The sequence below is a fragment of the Manihot esculenta genome, chromosome 15 (assembly GCF_001659605.2).
Source record: "Manihot esculenta cultivar AM560-2 chromosome 15, M.esculenta_v8, whole genome shotgun sequence".
Classification (NCBI taxonomy): domain Eukaryota; kingdom Viridiplantae; phylum Streptophyta; class Magnoliopsida; order Malpighiales; family Euphorbiaceae; genus Manihot; species Manihot esculenta.
In genome coordinates this window covers 12,089,625-12,104,958 of record NC_035175.2, presented here as the reverse complement: position 1 = coordinate 12,104,958, position 15,334 = coordinate 12,089,625, and the positions used below count along the sequence as shown (strand labels likewise).

Below are 15,334 nucleotides of genomic sequence, written 5' to 3'. Positions count from 1 at the left end.
AAATGCTCAAAACTTGCAATGTAAGTTTAAAACTCAAGAAAAAATGGAAGAGATTTGGAGGAAGAACACAAGAGTTGCAAAGGGAAGGTCGGAAGCTTGCTGTGGCCGAAAATGGGAGAAAGCTCGCCCATTTCGGCTAAGTGCCCCTTTTATAGGTGGCTGGCCAGGCCACGTTCGGGGGCCGAATGTGCCTCCGCATCCATGCAATGTTCGGCGGCCGAACTTGACTTTCGGCGGCCGAACCTGGACTTCCCCAACTCATGCTTTCGGGGGCCTAACGTGCCTCCAAAACGCATGCATGTTCGGCGGCCGAACTTGACTTTCGGCGGCCGAACCTGGGTTTTCCTCCAAAGACTTTTCATGTAAAAACTCATTTTATTAAATGCTTAAAAATCATAAAACACATTAAAACATTTTTATAAAACATGATTCTACCCTTCTAGAGGTCTCCGACATCCGAGATTCCACCGGACGGTAGGAATTCCGATACCGGAGTCTAGCCGGGTATTACATACACAGAGAGTATAGCAGGCTTGCTACGGGTTCTGGCGGCCTTAAGCCGACCTGAATCCTAGCGCCGGTGACGGTCCATTTTGGGGTCGTTACACTCTCCTTGAGGCCGACCTGGGCGAGTCTTAACAATCTAAACTGAGGCTAACCTAAAGCGTGCGGATCATTTTTTTTTTAGTGAAATCGAGTATCCTCTTACCATATTCTTACCACATGATTCTGTTTTCGGATAATATTATAGGAATTTTTTTTAAGCGATTATTATATAATATCACTTTTATAATTTTAATTATTTATACTATATAGATTTTATAATTTTAAACGTATATAAGAGTTAAAATATTTTTTTAAAATAAATATAATTAAAAGACAAAGTTTTTTATATGAATACAGTAAATCTAGTTAAGTTTTAAAAAATATAAATTGAATAATTACTATTGACAAAATACATACTCCAAAATATAATTTAAAATTGAATGCATGTACATCCCTTTGTATGATTATTAGTTTCTTCACCTATAGAACAATGCCTAAGTCATAGGAGACATCATTATTCAAGGAATTGATTCCTTTTTATTTGAATTAAGAAATGCTCGAAGACAACTTACATACAAGATTCTGTAGTCGATATTAAGAATATTAATTAAAAAAATCAAGCAATTCGATAAAGTTTTTGAACAAGGTATAATTACTGTTTAAAAAAAATAATTAAATCAAATTGGTAATGAACTATCATTTATCAAAATAGCTGAATTCACTTTAAATTTTTAATTAAATTTTGAAAAATAACATTATAATAAAAAGTTTACTTTTTTTAGCTATTTTCTCCGTTTAGAAAAATAATTTCTCTATGATCAATATTATATTATAATCCTCCATAATTAAAATTTAATCACTATTTTTAGAAAAATATTACTATTAAAATTTTTTTTTTTACTTATATTAACATTATATGTTAGTTTTCAAAAAAATAAAATTAATACATGTGAAAATCAAATTTTATTTTTAGATTTATTTAAAAAAATTTAGAAAATTACCCTATTTTTACATAAATAATAGATTATAATTGTTAACAAATTCAGATTTTTTCAGATTTGATTATTTTTATTTATAGTAGAAATAAATAAGTGGAATATGAGAATATATGAGTAAGGGAGCATTTGGAGAAGTAGTGAATGGAGGATGTGAGGTAATTTTCAAGAAGCCTTGTTGCTATGTATGTGTAGTTGCAAGAAGTTAGGGGGGAATTGGAATTCCATGCATGAATAATTGAATCTATTCTTCCTTTTACATCATCAAATCACCCATTTGCCTTTAAGCTTCTACTAGCTTCCATTCATTTCCTTAAAATTAATCCAATTAATTGAAGGTTAAAAAGTCTAAATAAATCTCTAGATATTTTTTATAAAGTTATAATTTATTTAAAATTTATAAATTTATAATTCATTTATTTTTTTATTTACTTTTCATAATATATAATAATAATAACAAAAAAATCAAGAATATGATCAAATGATACTTGATCTCATTAGAAGAAAAAAAGACCGAACACTTCAGATTTTAACTTTTCGTCAAGATTTGCTCTCCTTTAGTAAGATTAGATCTTCACAGGAAGTTATAGTTAACGACTACAATCTAGCAGAACTCCTTCTACATCTCCGATCAATTAGTTGGCGAAATCTCTTATCAATAAGACAGCCACATCATTGTCGGATTCTCAGGAAATACAATAATTAATTTTATCTTCTTACTGCATAAAAGTCAACGATTACAGAAACAAAAATATGCATTTTGTTCTCTTTACATAAAGTTATCATTAGCGACGGCAATTTAGCAAACCTCATTTACGGGACTTCCGATTAATTAACTAACAAAATCCTTTATCAACAAGCCAGCTACATCATTGTCGGATTCTCAAGAAATACAATAATTAATTCTATTTTTTTACTGTATAAAAGTCAACGATTACAAAAATAAAAATATGCATTCTTACATAATTACTTTTAAATTCAAAATATTACATTATATTCGCTCTTTTTTCTAATTTATTAATTTAAACGTCGGAGTGAATACCAACTATCTCACATTCTCTTCTTGCCGATTTAATCAATCACAACACAATTTTATTTTCCGATTACATCAACTTTAATATTTAAAATTATAACAAAGGATTCAATATTTTAGTTTAGAAAAAATAATTCAATTCAAATGAAAAAAAAAATTATATGAGAATTAAATTCATTTCTTTTCTTACACATGATTTAAGAAATTTTCTAACATATATATTGGAATAAACTTACCTTAAATATGTGTACTTTGACTAATGTTTCAAACTTGGAATTCTATTGGGAGGATTATCAATTTGAAGATTATTTGCTATTCATTTCTTTTTTTTTTCCAAGAAAAAAAAAAGACCAAAAGTGTTTCACATGTCAATTTATGGAATAAAGGAGTTTCATTTAGCTGCTTACTTCTTCATGTTAATATTCTTAATTTTATGGCTTTTTCTATATGTTTTAATGTATACTTTACTTTTCCAAAAACACCACTCAACCACAAGCTAGTGATCTTCCCAACAAACTTGACAAGAAATATTCATTTTTATAAACCATAATTTAAAAAAAAAAATTCTTTATCATTGCTATAATTAGGAAGTGAGCTTTACAATTTCAAAAATATTATTACAAAGTTTTTAAAAAATATATTATTACAAGTTTTATGAGATGACATTGTTTGTGGGTCAGGCCTAACCATTACTGAAAATGAAACTATGGGCTGAGCTGATCCCGGCCCATTTCTCGAGACCCGTTTCTTCCAAACGTCTTGCCGTTTCCTTCCCCCAATCACCATTGTGAACTCATACTGCAAGTGACGCCTTCTCTCCAATGGCAGCTCCCACTCTGAAACGAGTTATTCTCTCTTCTCCAAAACCCATAAAACCTCGGTCTCTCTACACCTTCTCCTCCCAATCACCTACATCAGCCGATCAACCCCCTATAGTCTCCACCGTCGTTTCACTTCTTACCCACCACCGCTCCAAATCCCGATGGAACCATCTCCGCTCTCTCCTTTCCCCCACCACCATCCTCTCCCCTATCTACTTTTCCCAAATTGTTCTCCATTTAAAATCGAATCCCCATCTTGCCCTCCGCTTCTTCCACTTCACTCTACGAAACTCTTTCTGCTCCCACAATCTCTACTCCTACTCCACCATCATCCATATCCTTTCTCGGGCCCGCCTCAAGTCCCCGGCACAGTCCATTATCCGGGCTGCTCTCTCCTCACCCGTGCTGTTTGATCATAGCGTTACGCCAGTGAAATTCTTTGAGGTGCTAGTGAAAACGTATAGGGAATGTGATTCTGCTCCGTTTGTGTTTGATCTGTTGATAAAATCTTGTCTAGAGTTGAAAAAGATTGATGGGTCTATCGAGATTGTGAGGATGTTGAGGTCTCGTGGGATTAACCCACAAATTAATACTTGTAATTCGTTAATTTGCAGCGTTTCAAGTTGTAAAGGGTCTTACGCGAGTTATGGTCTCTTTAGGGAGGTTTTTGGATCGAAAGATAATGAGACTGAGGGAGATGTGAAAAGGAATGTTAGAGCCAGGCCTAATGTAATCAGTTTCAATGCGTTGATGATGGCGTCTTATAGAGATGGTGAAATGGAGATGGTGGAGGAAACATGGAGGGAAATGGAGAGATTTGGATGTGTTCCAAACGAGTTTAGCTACAGTATCTTGATGGCTACGTTATGTGAGGAAGGAAAGATAAAGGAAGCAGAGAAGTTATGGGAAGAAATGAGAGCAAGGGGAATAAAGCCTGATGTTGCAGCTTATAATACTGTCATTGGTGGATTTTGCGAGATTGGGGAGATTGGGAAAGCTGAGGAAATTTTAAGAGAAATGGAACTGAGTGGAGTAGAAAGTACTTGCATTACTCTTGAGCACTTAATTATTGGCTACTGTAGAGTTGGGGATGTTGATTCAGCAATTCTTGTGTATAAAGATATGTGTAGGAAAGCTTTTAGGCCTGAAGCTTCAACAATGGATTTGTTGATTGGAGGGCTTTGTGAGAAGAAAAGGGTTACTGAAGCTTTGGAGATTTTGAGGATCGCAATGAGAAATGTTAGTTTTCATCCAAGTGGGAAGAGTTACGAGTTCTTGATTAACGGGTTATGCAAGGATGGTAAGATGGAAGAAGCACTGAAGCTTCAGGCCCAGATGGCAGGCAAAGGGTTTGAGCCAAATCCAAAGATTTATGGTGCTTTTATTGAAGGGTATATGAAGTTAGAAAACGAGGAAATGGTAGCAGCGTTAACGAAGGAAATGTCTGAAGCTCAAAAGCGGCAGAAAGAGAATTAAAAGTTTATCATTGACAAGCTGGGAGTCCCGTGCAACTCCAATCAATTTCATCACTTGGCAAAGATGCGAAACCATGGTATGCTTATGTTGAAAAATGTATCTTCGTTTTGTGCAATGCAATCTTAAAAGTAAATATCCAAGATTTCCTCAATATTTTTTCATGGACAGTACAAGTACATAGCCAGAACAGATGTTTGAGGGCTTCTATTGAATTGGCTGCCATGCTCTTCGTGTTGCAAGTTGCAACAAGATAAAATGAAATATGATGACGCATATTAATTTATCATTGTAAATGTTTGATTTGACATGCTTGTTTATTTAAATTGTCCTCGATGAATGCATCAGCCATTGTGCATGTACATTATGTTCGTGCATGGGCAAACTTGCCACCGCCTCAAGGTCAAGTAACTTCTCCTATGGCCTGAAATTGTAATAGAATTGCTTGCAAGTACTGTTATTCTTCTAGCAATGCATTGTGCATATATAATGTGGTATTCCAACACCTTTATCGGTGACACCTGTTAAAAATCAATAGAATTTCTTGGTAGCCGTTGACCTTAATCAGCTAAGATTTCTCTATATTTATCTGCTACAATGATTTTTATACTCATAAGATCATTTGGTATGAGCCAACTGATAAGTAAGTGTTTGAAAATGTCCATAGAACAGAAGACAGCAGTTTCCAGTATGTTTCAGCGAGGACATTCGTTAAGTTCCTTCTTTATGGACAAACGGAGAAGCAGTAGATGTGAAGAATTAGAAGTTGATTCTTTGTCAGCTCAGTTATGTTAATTAACAAACGGTTTCAGTGGTTCCTGTTTGAATCAGATATTGAGAGCAGGACAATTCTCCATCTATTTGTAGATGAAATGATCAGCAGTTTCCAAAAAAAAGAATCTCAGTTGACACAGCATGTACTTTAAATCTTTGGCTTATGTCACTAGAAGCCTTTCTCTACCTCATTGAGAGCTAGATTTTAGGTTTTCATTGGAGTTGATGAGATTTTGGTGAAAACTTATTTGTGCAAGAAAAGGAAAGCCTTACCTAAGCGTGGTGCAAACTATAGCATTTGCTGACGAGGAAAAGGCCTATAGGAGGAAGAGTTGGTGCTGGGAATTTAGAGTGTGCAGGGGTGTGTTGTGCAGAGATAATAAACTTGTGTTTCTTCCCATCTCTACTCTGCCTTTGTTATCGTTTGAAGCTTTTATTTTGTCTTGTTGAGAAACATTTCCAGCTCCCTTACTCTGTTTCTTCTAACATGGTATGAGAACCTAAGCCATCCATTACTACATGGCATAAGGGACCTGTGGCTATTTGTTTTCAAGTATTTTTTGTGTTTTTCTCTTGTTTTCTTGTAAGGGTTTTCGTAATAATTTATGAGAGGTCAAATGATCACTGAGCCCTGTTTCAAATATTTTCTAGTTATCTCTGTTTTATCAAGCGTATTTTTTTCTTCCATTTTCATCCACCTTTAAGGGTGAAAACTGTTTTATATAGAAGTTATGATACACAAGAAAAGGAAAAATAATACCTAAGCATGGTGCAATTATGGCATTTGTTGATTCATTTGCGTACAGAAGGAAGAACAGTTGCTGTGAATGTAGAGTATTTATGAATTCTTCTAGGCAGCACAAAAAAACAGCCAGAGGAAACATACATTTAAATTTGAAACGCTTCATTTTCGCTTTCATACAAAACTTGGATTAAGAAGACCCATAAACAAAACAATTTTCAAAATTTGGTAGATGGACATAAAAAACCAGCCTTAAAATCACAAGGAGGGAAGTAGCCAGAGATTGAACAGAGATGAAGCCATAGACAAAAACCAAGATAAGAATGCCATAGCAGCAGATACTTGATACCTCCTGCAAACCTTTAGAGGGCAAAATGAACCATCAGAATGGAGCAGAAGATCCACAACACTAGCTGCAGAGCATGCTGCAGCTAGAATAAGAATTGACAAAACCTGCCATAAATTGGAATTATTTTGTAACAAACAGTTGCTAATAAATGCATTACCTGGATTCAGATAAATCACGATGGTACTTGAAATCTTACCCAATCTCCAATGATAACAATCAGCAGTATTCTGGGCTGCCGGATAGGCCATTTGACCAGAACAGAGTATCCATCAACAATTGTTAATGTGAAACTCCATGGGATTGCCAAACCCATGATTGTAACCAGGTAGCTGAAGAGAAAGAAAGAAAAAACAAAGTTAGAAACATTTCACCAAGAATGGATATTGAAGCACACGAGCCATGTTTTGAACCAATGGCTTCTTGGTCCTAAAACTAGCTTTCGCACAGGACTTAGTTCAAACAAACGGGGACCAGATTAAAATCCACCTAAAATAGCAGACATTTATTTCATCTCAAGCTTCTACTGAGATGGAATTGAAAATTCAACATGACACCATTATTGGGATTGGTTACAAGAAAAAGACTACCAGAATGCAGTGTAGCTGTAGAATTGAACACCCAGAGCCATGAAAAACAGAGAAGCAGAAGAGAAGATGGTCTGGCCCAATCTTAAAGAAAAGCTGGCACTGGTTCCCATTGAGCCAGGTACATCATCCATAGCTTTTGTTGCATCGGATCTTCTTCCTCTTGAATTGCCTTCTTCTCAAGGCTCATCTTAGCCCTTCAATTCCCACAAAATACTCATCAGATAAAATCAACCGTGTATGTAAGATTCATCAAACATAACATTCCAAAGATTTGAGTGACATTCTTGGGCTTTTCTTGGAAAAAAATATGAAGAGAAAGTGTGAGAAATGGCTAGAAAATTTGAGAGAGAAGTTGGAAAATTTTCAGGTGAGGGAGTATAGAGCTGTGGAGAGATTGATTTTGGGTGATTAACTGAGCAATAATAATGTTAACGATCCAAGAAATTAAGCCTTAATTATGGAGGATTTGAGGCTTGGATTTTGGGAATTGGGTAATGGGTGGCACGTTTTAGTACAAATCTTACTGGAAATTGATGTTGTGGTTGATAAGAAGAGGTTCACCAGTTGCTTCTGATTCTATCAAATCTTTTTATTTTGTGTTGTAAGCAATCATGATCACTTGCTCCATGTATGATTATGATATTTTAATAATAGAGTATATCCTCTCTTTTTTTTAAACATCTGGAATGGCCTGCGAGTGTTTACTTTCATTTGTACTTATTTTAACTTTCAATTTATGTTTTATCGCTTGCTTTTTATTATTTAAATTAAATTAAAATTTATATTATTATTTTTAGAATAAATTATATTTTTTTAAAAAAGCAAAACTACTAATTGTATTAATAAAATTCTATCAAATAAAAAAAGATATCATCCAAATAAAAATACCATCATTCCTAATAGATTTTCTGGTCAAAATATGAGTAGTTAGAATAGTATTACGATGTATTCATTTAATAGAAATTTCAGTTTTAGAGTCTAATAAAAATTTATAATAATTTAAAATCAAATCAAGTTTAAAAAAATCTAAATGTAGAGATTAAAATATTTGAACCACTTGCAAATTGTATATAAAAATACAATTATTAAAAGACAAATTTTTATCACAAACAGTGACGGAAAGCTTTAACCAGTTAGCTAATGCAGCTGTTTCAGCGCTTTCATGATTTTTGCAGAAATGCAATTAGTCATATTCAACACTCAATTCCACAAATAAATTCTTCCACCAAACTAGTCCTGAGACGTTGGAGTTAAACTAGTACAAGGAAAAATAATACATGCTTGCAAAATTCCTAAGGGTATTTTAAAAAATAAAAGTAAAAGTTGGAATTATTTTTTCCCTCTCTAACTCTGAAGCCTTCCAAATATAGTTGAACAACAATTTCGTCAGTTTTGACTCGCATATCATCCATTCTCTTGGAAAGTGCCCTAAATTTTGATTTTGTTAACCTTCAATCCATTTGCTTAGTATGCTTTCACATATTTTATCAGCCAAATTTCCAACAAATAGCTATTTAATTCTTGAATTATCATTATTAGCACTTTCACCAATTAAATTTTTTAAAAATTGTTTAAAACATTCATTCTTTTTACAAAAATTACAGATGTCATTAGCTAGATATCTAGCTAAATAAATGGAGAATTAAAACTTGCAGACATTTTAACAGGCTTCTGAGAATACAGAGTTGAAGTATAACCCAAGTTTTTTTTTATGATTCATTCAAACCCAAATACTTCACTGGGAAGAAAATTCTGCTGCTTAGTCATATAAAGCATTTTTATAAAGGAAAGGTTAAACCAAGCTCTTCCTCTCTCTCTCTCTCTCTCTCTCTCTATATATATATATATATATACATATATGCTAATATAAAAACAAAATTTGGCATAACTGGTGATGATCGCTGGATTTCTTCACCCCGGTATAAAGGCCAGGCCCATGAAAACAGTCCATGATCCGAAGGCTTCAATATTCCCCTCGAGAGCCAGGTCCAGCCCGCTCAGTCATAGGGCCGGAACTCCGCCTAGACTCCTCAATCAAACCGGCCCAAACCTCTCGGCCCAGTAATCAAGCCCTCACCAGGCTCAACTTCAGCCCTACCATTCAACCCAGCCCGGAAAAGGGAAAATGACCAAGATGCCCCGCTGGTAAGTCCTTCCGCATGCGTATCAGAGGAGAATCATACGTATCAGAGGAGAATTAATGGCCGTTACGCATGGAGCAGGCACCTGACACATCCGTACATACGGAGCTAGGCGACAGAAGACAGCTAGTATTGTGGCAGAGAGACAGATATATATATCACGGTAAAGGCCACGCAGAAAAGGGGGACTCTCTTCTTCTTCCTTCTCCTTCCTGGACACCATTTTTATTCTTACTGTAACCCTTGCCTAAATATACTACTCTGAGCCATAAAATCTGACTTGAGCGTCGGAGGGCCTCTGCCGGGGCACACCCGGTAGGCCCCTGACCATTCTTTCTTATTTACAGGTCCTTTCACCAGGAAGAACATGGAGAGATCCACCAGGGAGCCCAGCAAGAAGGGACCCAGAAGAAAACCAGATCTATCATGGACCAGGAAGAGGAAAATATTTATCAAATGGCGCCGTCTGTGGGAAACGAAAGAGATTTTACTATCTCAAAAGTTTTCAGATCCACCCATTGAGATCCACATAAGGTACAAAAGTTTGAGCAGATAACCCAGCTGAAAAGAAAGGTTCATTGTGCTAAAGAATATTTTGATGGTCTTCCAGATAATTTATTTGAATATTTATTAGATTTTATTACGGCTGATTTTTCTTTGAAGTCTGGTGAATATTTTCTGTAAAAGGAAAAAAGGGTGAGGAATATATGTATTTGTTGGAATTCTGAGGTCTGCTGTATAAAAAAAAAAGAAAAGAGAAAGAGAAGAAGAAGGCGAGAGAAAGAGAAGAGGAGTCCGTGAAAAAAAAAAAAAAAAAAAAAAAAAAAAAAAAAGAATGAGTAATATATATATTTGTTGAAACTATGAGATCAACAGTACACATAGTGCAGAGGTTGGATTCTATTGTGAAGTCCCAGGTAACAAGTTAAAAAGGAGGAGTCCACGAGAAAAAAGGAGGTCGGAGCCGTGTTTAGCAAGCCAGAAAGGAACTCGGCAAATCCGACGACCACAGCGATAGATTGCTCATTGAGGTCGGAGCCATGCTCGAAATTAGATTCATGGTCGAGGTCGAAGCCGTGTTTGAGGTTGGACTCGCATTTCAGGACAGATGGAAAACATCGGGGCGACAGGGAGACAACACAAAATTATCAGATGCCCAAACTGATCAAAGAAGAGATTCGGGTTATGCGTGTTGGCCAGCCTGAAGACGGCGAAATGCATGAGGTCGGCGCGACGCTGAAATGGGCTAGACAGGCAAACGTGATGGTGCCAAAGATGCGCCGACCTGAGGAGGAAGGCACTGGTCTAGTCGAGCTCCAACGAGTGAGGTCGGCGCATCCATGTAGCAATGTGACCATGTAGGTCGGCGCGGAAACGAATGATGCCAGTGCTTCCGATCTCGTCGCCATCGATCTTGAGATGAATGGCATCACTAGAGCTCCATGGGGCGAGTCCTTCAAATTCGACCGATTCGATGTTCGGTACCTCAAAGCCAAAGATTCCGCCGGGAAGTTCGCCATCGTTCAGTTCGGCATCTGTCTTTTCCGCTATGATCACCACCGCCACTCCTTCACCGGCGTTCCTCTGGAGTGACCAGATTCAACTGTAGCCGTCGAATTCTTCTCCTAACAACAAAATCAGATCAATTTCTTTGAACTTATAAGTTTTACTCCAGCAAAGATCTAATCCCAGGCAGCCCAACTGCGGGTAGCTTCGCCGCCGACCTGCTGATAGTGATGCCGCTGAATGACGGCTGCGAATTCCTTCGCCGTCCACCTGCAGATGCCTTGATTAAAATGGTGGCTTATATTGGGCGAGAGAGTGGATAGTGAGTGGCACCACCGCAAGAAATAATACCAGCAAGTACTGGGAAGGCATTTTTATGTTTTCAGGAAACCAAACAGAGAAAGGAAAGTGAGATGAGGAAGGTGAACGCCTAAATTGGTTTCTTATAATGGGATAGGGCCTAACGGAAAGACAAGTGTCCTTCTCTGTTTGCCTTTTTTGTTTCCCAATAATACATATACATTTATATATATATATATATTAATAAAAAAAAAAAAAAAAAAAAAAAAAAAAGAGAGAAAGGAGATTCGCGAGGAAAAATCAAGCAGGTGGGATAAATTAGACAGCTCTGAACAGCAAATAGACGAGGTCGGACCGCACAACAAATGATGAAAAATAGGTCGATGGAAAACTGCAGAAGAACACGAGTGAGGAGTTCGGACTACAGCAGGTCGGCCAAACACCAAAATTATCAATTTTTCAAGATTGAGTTTGGTGGGATCAGAGTAAAGTGACGCGCCCATACAATCCATGCAAAAGCGGTCGGCGTGGCTCTTGATCACTGGGAGGTAAGTACCCAAATACTTCATAAATATTACAACAATGCCATTATAAATGATTTATTAAAATTAGCTTATGCACGATCCACAACTACTGCAAGCAATTAATTATTTATCATCATCACCACCAGACAAACCTCAAAATCAAGAGCCCTTTACACTACCTTCATTTATTGTTTTACACATTACAGAATTATAAAGTGCAAGTAATACTTACATTGTTCACAATATTTTACATGATTAAAGCATAGTATTTTGTAAATTGTTCATCTGAAGTATGAAACTAAGTAACATGTGCGAAATATTATTTATTGATGAATATTATTGAATTAACAACGAGCATCCTCGTTATATACGCTCTGTGCAAGCTCTTATTTTGCAGAAAAATCCTGAATCTTTCAGAAGTCCGGGATCCCCAAGATCTCCCGGATGAAGACCGGGATCCCCAAGATCTCCCGGGTAAACAAAAAGACCGGGATCCCCAAGATCTCCCGGAAAAACAAAAAAGACCGGGATCCCCAAGATCTCCCGGATGAAGACCGGGATCCCCAAGATCTCCCGGGTAAACAAAAAGACCGGGATCCCCAAGATCTCCCGGAAAAACAAAAAAGACCGGGATCCCCAAGATCTCCCGGATGAAGACCGGGATCCCCAAGATGGAAAAACAAAAAAGACCGGGATCCCCAAGATCTCCCGGATGAAGACCGGGATCCCCAAGATCTCCCGGATGAAGACCGGGATCCCCAAGATCTCCCGGATGAAGACCGGGATCCCCAAGATCTCCCGGGTAAACAAAAAGACCGGGATCCCCAAGATCTCCCGGAAAAACAAAAAAGACCGGGATCCCCAAGATCTCCCGGGTAAACAAAGAAGACCGGGATCCCCAAGATCTCCCGGGTAAACAAAAAAGAACGGGATCCCCAAGATCTCCCGAAAAAAAAAAAAAAAAAAAAAAAAAAAAAAAAAAAAGACCGGAATCTCCAAGATCTCCCGGAAAAACAAAAAAGACCGGGATCCCCAAGATCTCCCGGGTAAACAAAAAAGACCGGGATCCCCAAAATCTCCCGGAAGTATAAGTCAAGAATCCCTAAGACCTCCTGGCAAAGAAGACCTCACTGAGGTCCCACCAAGAGAAGACCTCAACGAGGTCTTGGCAAAAGAAGACCTCACTGAGGTCCTAGTAAAAGAAGACCTCACTAGGGTCCTAGCAAAAGAAGACCTCACTGAGGTCCTCGCAAAAGAAGACCTCACTGAGGTCCTAGCAAAAGAAGACCTCAATAAGGTCTTGACAAAAGAAGACCTCACTGAGGTCCTGGCAAAAGAAGACCTCAAAGAGGTCCTAGCAAAAGAAGACCTCAACGAGGTCTTGACAAAAGAAGACCTCACTGAGGTCCTAGTAAAAGAAGACCTCACTGAGGTCCTAGCAAAAGAAGACCTCACTGAGGTCCTAGCAAAAGAAGACCTCACTGAGGTCCTAGCAAAAGAAGACCTCAATAAGGTCTTGACAAAAGAAGACCTCACTGAGGTCCTGGCAAAAGAAGACCTCAAGGAGGTCCTAGCAAAAGAAGACCTCAACGAGGTCTTGACAAAAGAAGACCTCACTGAGGTCCTAGTAAAAGAAGACCTCACTGAGGTCCTAGCAAAAGAAGACCTCACTGAGGTCCTAGCAAAAGAAGACCTCACTGAGGTCCTAGCAAAAGAAGACCTCAATAAGGTCTTGACAAAAGAAGACCTCACTGAGGTCCTAGTAAAAGAAGACCTCACTGAGGTCCTAGCAAAAGAAGGCCTCAATAAGGTCTTGACAAAAGAAGACCTCAACGAGGTCTTGACAAAAGAAGACCTCACTGAGGTCCTAGTAAAAGAAGACCTCACTGAGGTCCTAGCAAAAGAAGACCTCACTGAGGTCCTAGCAAAAGAAGACCTCAATAAGGTCTTGACAAAAGAAGACCTCACTGAGGTCCTAGCAAAAGAAGACCTCAATAAGGTCTTGACAAAAGAAGACCTCACTGAGGTCCTGGCAAAAGAAGACCTCACTGAGGTCCTAGCAAAAGAAGACCTCAATAAGGTCTTGACAAAAGAAGACCTCACTGAGGTCCTAGCAAAAGAAGACCTCACTGAGGTCCTAGCAAAAGAAGACCTCAATAAGGTCTTGACAAAAGAAGACCTCACTGAGGTCCTAGTAAAAGAAGACCTCACTGAGGTCCTAGCAAAAGAAGACCTCAATAAGGTCTTGACAAAAGAAGACCTCACTGAGGTCCTGGCAAAAGAAGACCTCAAGGAGGTCCTAGCAAAAGAAGACCTCAACGAGGTCTTGACAAAAGAAGACCTCACTGAGGTCCTAGTAAAAGAAGACCTCACTGAGGTCCTAGCAAAAGAAGACCTCACTGAGGTCCTAGCAAAAGAAGACCTCACTGAGGTCCTAGCAAAAGAAGACCTCAACAAGGTCTTGACAAAAGAAGACCTCACTGAGGTCCCACCAAAAGAAGACCTCACTGAGGTCATAGCAAAAGAAGACCTCAACAAGGTCTTGACAAAAGAAGACCTCACTGAGGTCCTAGCAAAAGAAGACCTCAACAAGGTCTTGACAAAAGAAGACCTCACTGAGGTCCTAGTAAAAGAAGACCTCACAGAGGTCCTAGCAAAAGAAGACCTCAACAAGGTCTTGACAAAAGAAGACCTCACTGAGGTCCCACCAAAAGAAGACCTCACTGAGGTCCTAGCAAAAGAAGACCTCAACAAGGTCTTGACAAAAGAAGACCTCACTGAGGTCCCACCAAAAGAAGACCTCACTGAGGTCATAGCAAAAGAAGACCTCAACAAGGTCTTGACAAAAGAAGACCTCACTGAGGTCCTAGCAAAAGAAGACCTCAACAAGGTCTTGACAAAAGAAGACCTCACTGAGGTCCCACCAAAAGAAGACCTCACTGAGGTCCCACCAAAAGAAGACCTCACTGAGGTCATAGCAAAAGAAGACCTCAACAAGGTCTTGACAAAAGAAGACCTCACTGAGGTCCTAGCAAAAGAAGACCTCAACAAGGTCTTGACAAAAGAAGACCTCACTGAGGTCCTACCAAAAGAAGACCTCACTGAGGTCCTAGCAAAAGAAGACCTCACTGAGGTCCTGGCAAAAGAAGACCTCACTGAGGTCCTAGCAAAAGAAGACCTCACTGAGGTCCTAGCAAAAGAAGACCTCACTGAGGTCCTGGCAAAAGAAGACCTCACTGAGGTCCTAGCAAAAGAAGACCTCAACAAGGTCTTGACAAAAGAAGACCTCACTGAGGTCCCACCAAAAGAAGACCTCACTGAGGTCCTAGCAAAAGAAGACCTCAATAAGGTCTTGACAAAAGAAGACCTCACTGAGGTCCTGGCAAAAGAAGACCTCAAGGAGGTCCTAGCAAAAGAAGACCTCAACGAGGAGGTCCTAGTAAAAGAAGACCTCACTGAGGTCCTAGCAAAAGAAGACCTCACTGAGGTCCTAGCAAAAGAAGACCTCAATAAGGTCTTGACAAAAGAAGACCTCACTGAGGT

General features: G+C 38.3%; 2 protein-coding genes across 4 annotated transcripts; one reads left to right on the top strand and one right to left on the bottom strand.

Annotated features, from left to right (window-relative positions):
• The first annotated feature begins 3,368 nt into the window (after positions 1-3,368).
• Positions 3,369-6,285, top strand: LOC110602386 (pentatricopeptide repeat-containing protein At2g15980). Of its 3 annotated transcripts, none has more exons than XM_021739888.2 (2): positions 3,369-4,947; positions 5,541-6,285. In XM_021739888.2, the coding sequence occupies exon 1, from the start codon at positions 3,396-3,398 to the stop codon at positions 4,869-4,871; it is 1,476 nt and encodes a 491-aa protein (XP_021595580.1). In that variant the 5' UTR covers positions 3,369-3,395; the 3' UTR covers positions 4,872-4,947; positions 5,541-6,285. The 3 variants fall into 3 exon arrangements, with proteins under 3 accessions (XP_021595580.1, XP_021595579.1, XP_021595578.1); XM_021739887.2 differs by having other exon boundaries at positions 5,536-6,285; XM_021739886.2 differs by having other exon boundaries at positions 5,040-6,285.
• A 124-nt stretch (positions 6,286-6,409) lies between these two features.
• On the bottom strand, positions 6,410-8,068 carry LOC110602387 (CASP-like protein 5C3). Its single transcript, XM_021739889.2, has 3 exons — positions 7,321-8,068; positions 6,930-7,062; positions 6,410-6,837 (listed from the first exon to the last, which is right to left on the bottom strand). Exons 1-3 carry the CDS (start codon positions 7,449-7,451, stop codon positions 6,643-6,645), a joined length of 459 nt encoding a protein of 152 aa, XP_021595581.1. The 5' UTR covers positions 7,452-8,068; the 3' UTR covers positions 6,410-6,642.
• Between the last annotated feature and the right edge of the window lie 7,266 nt (positions 8,069-15,334).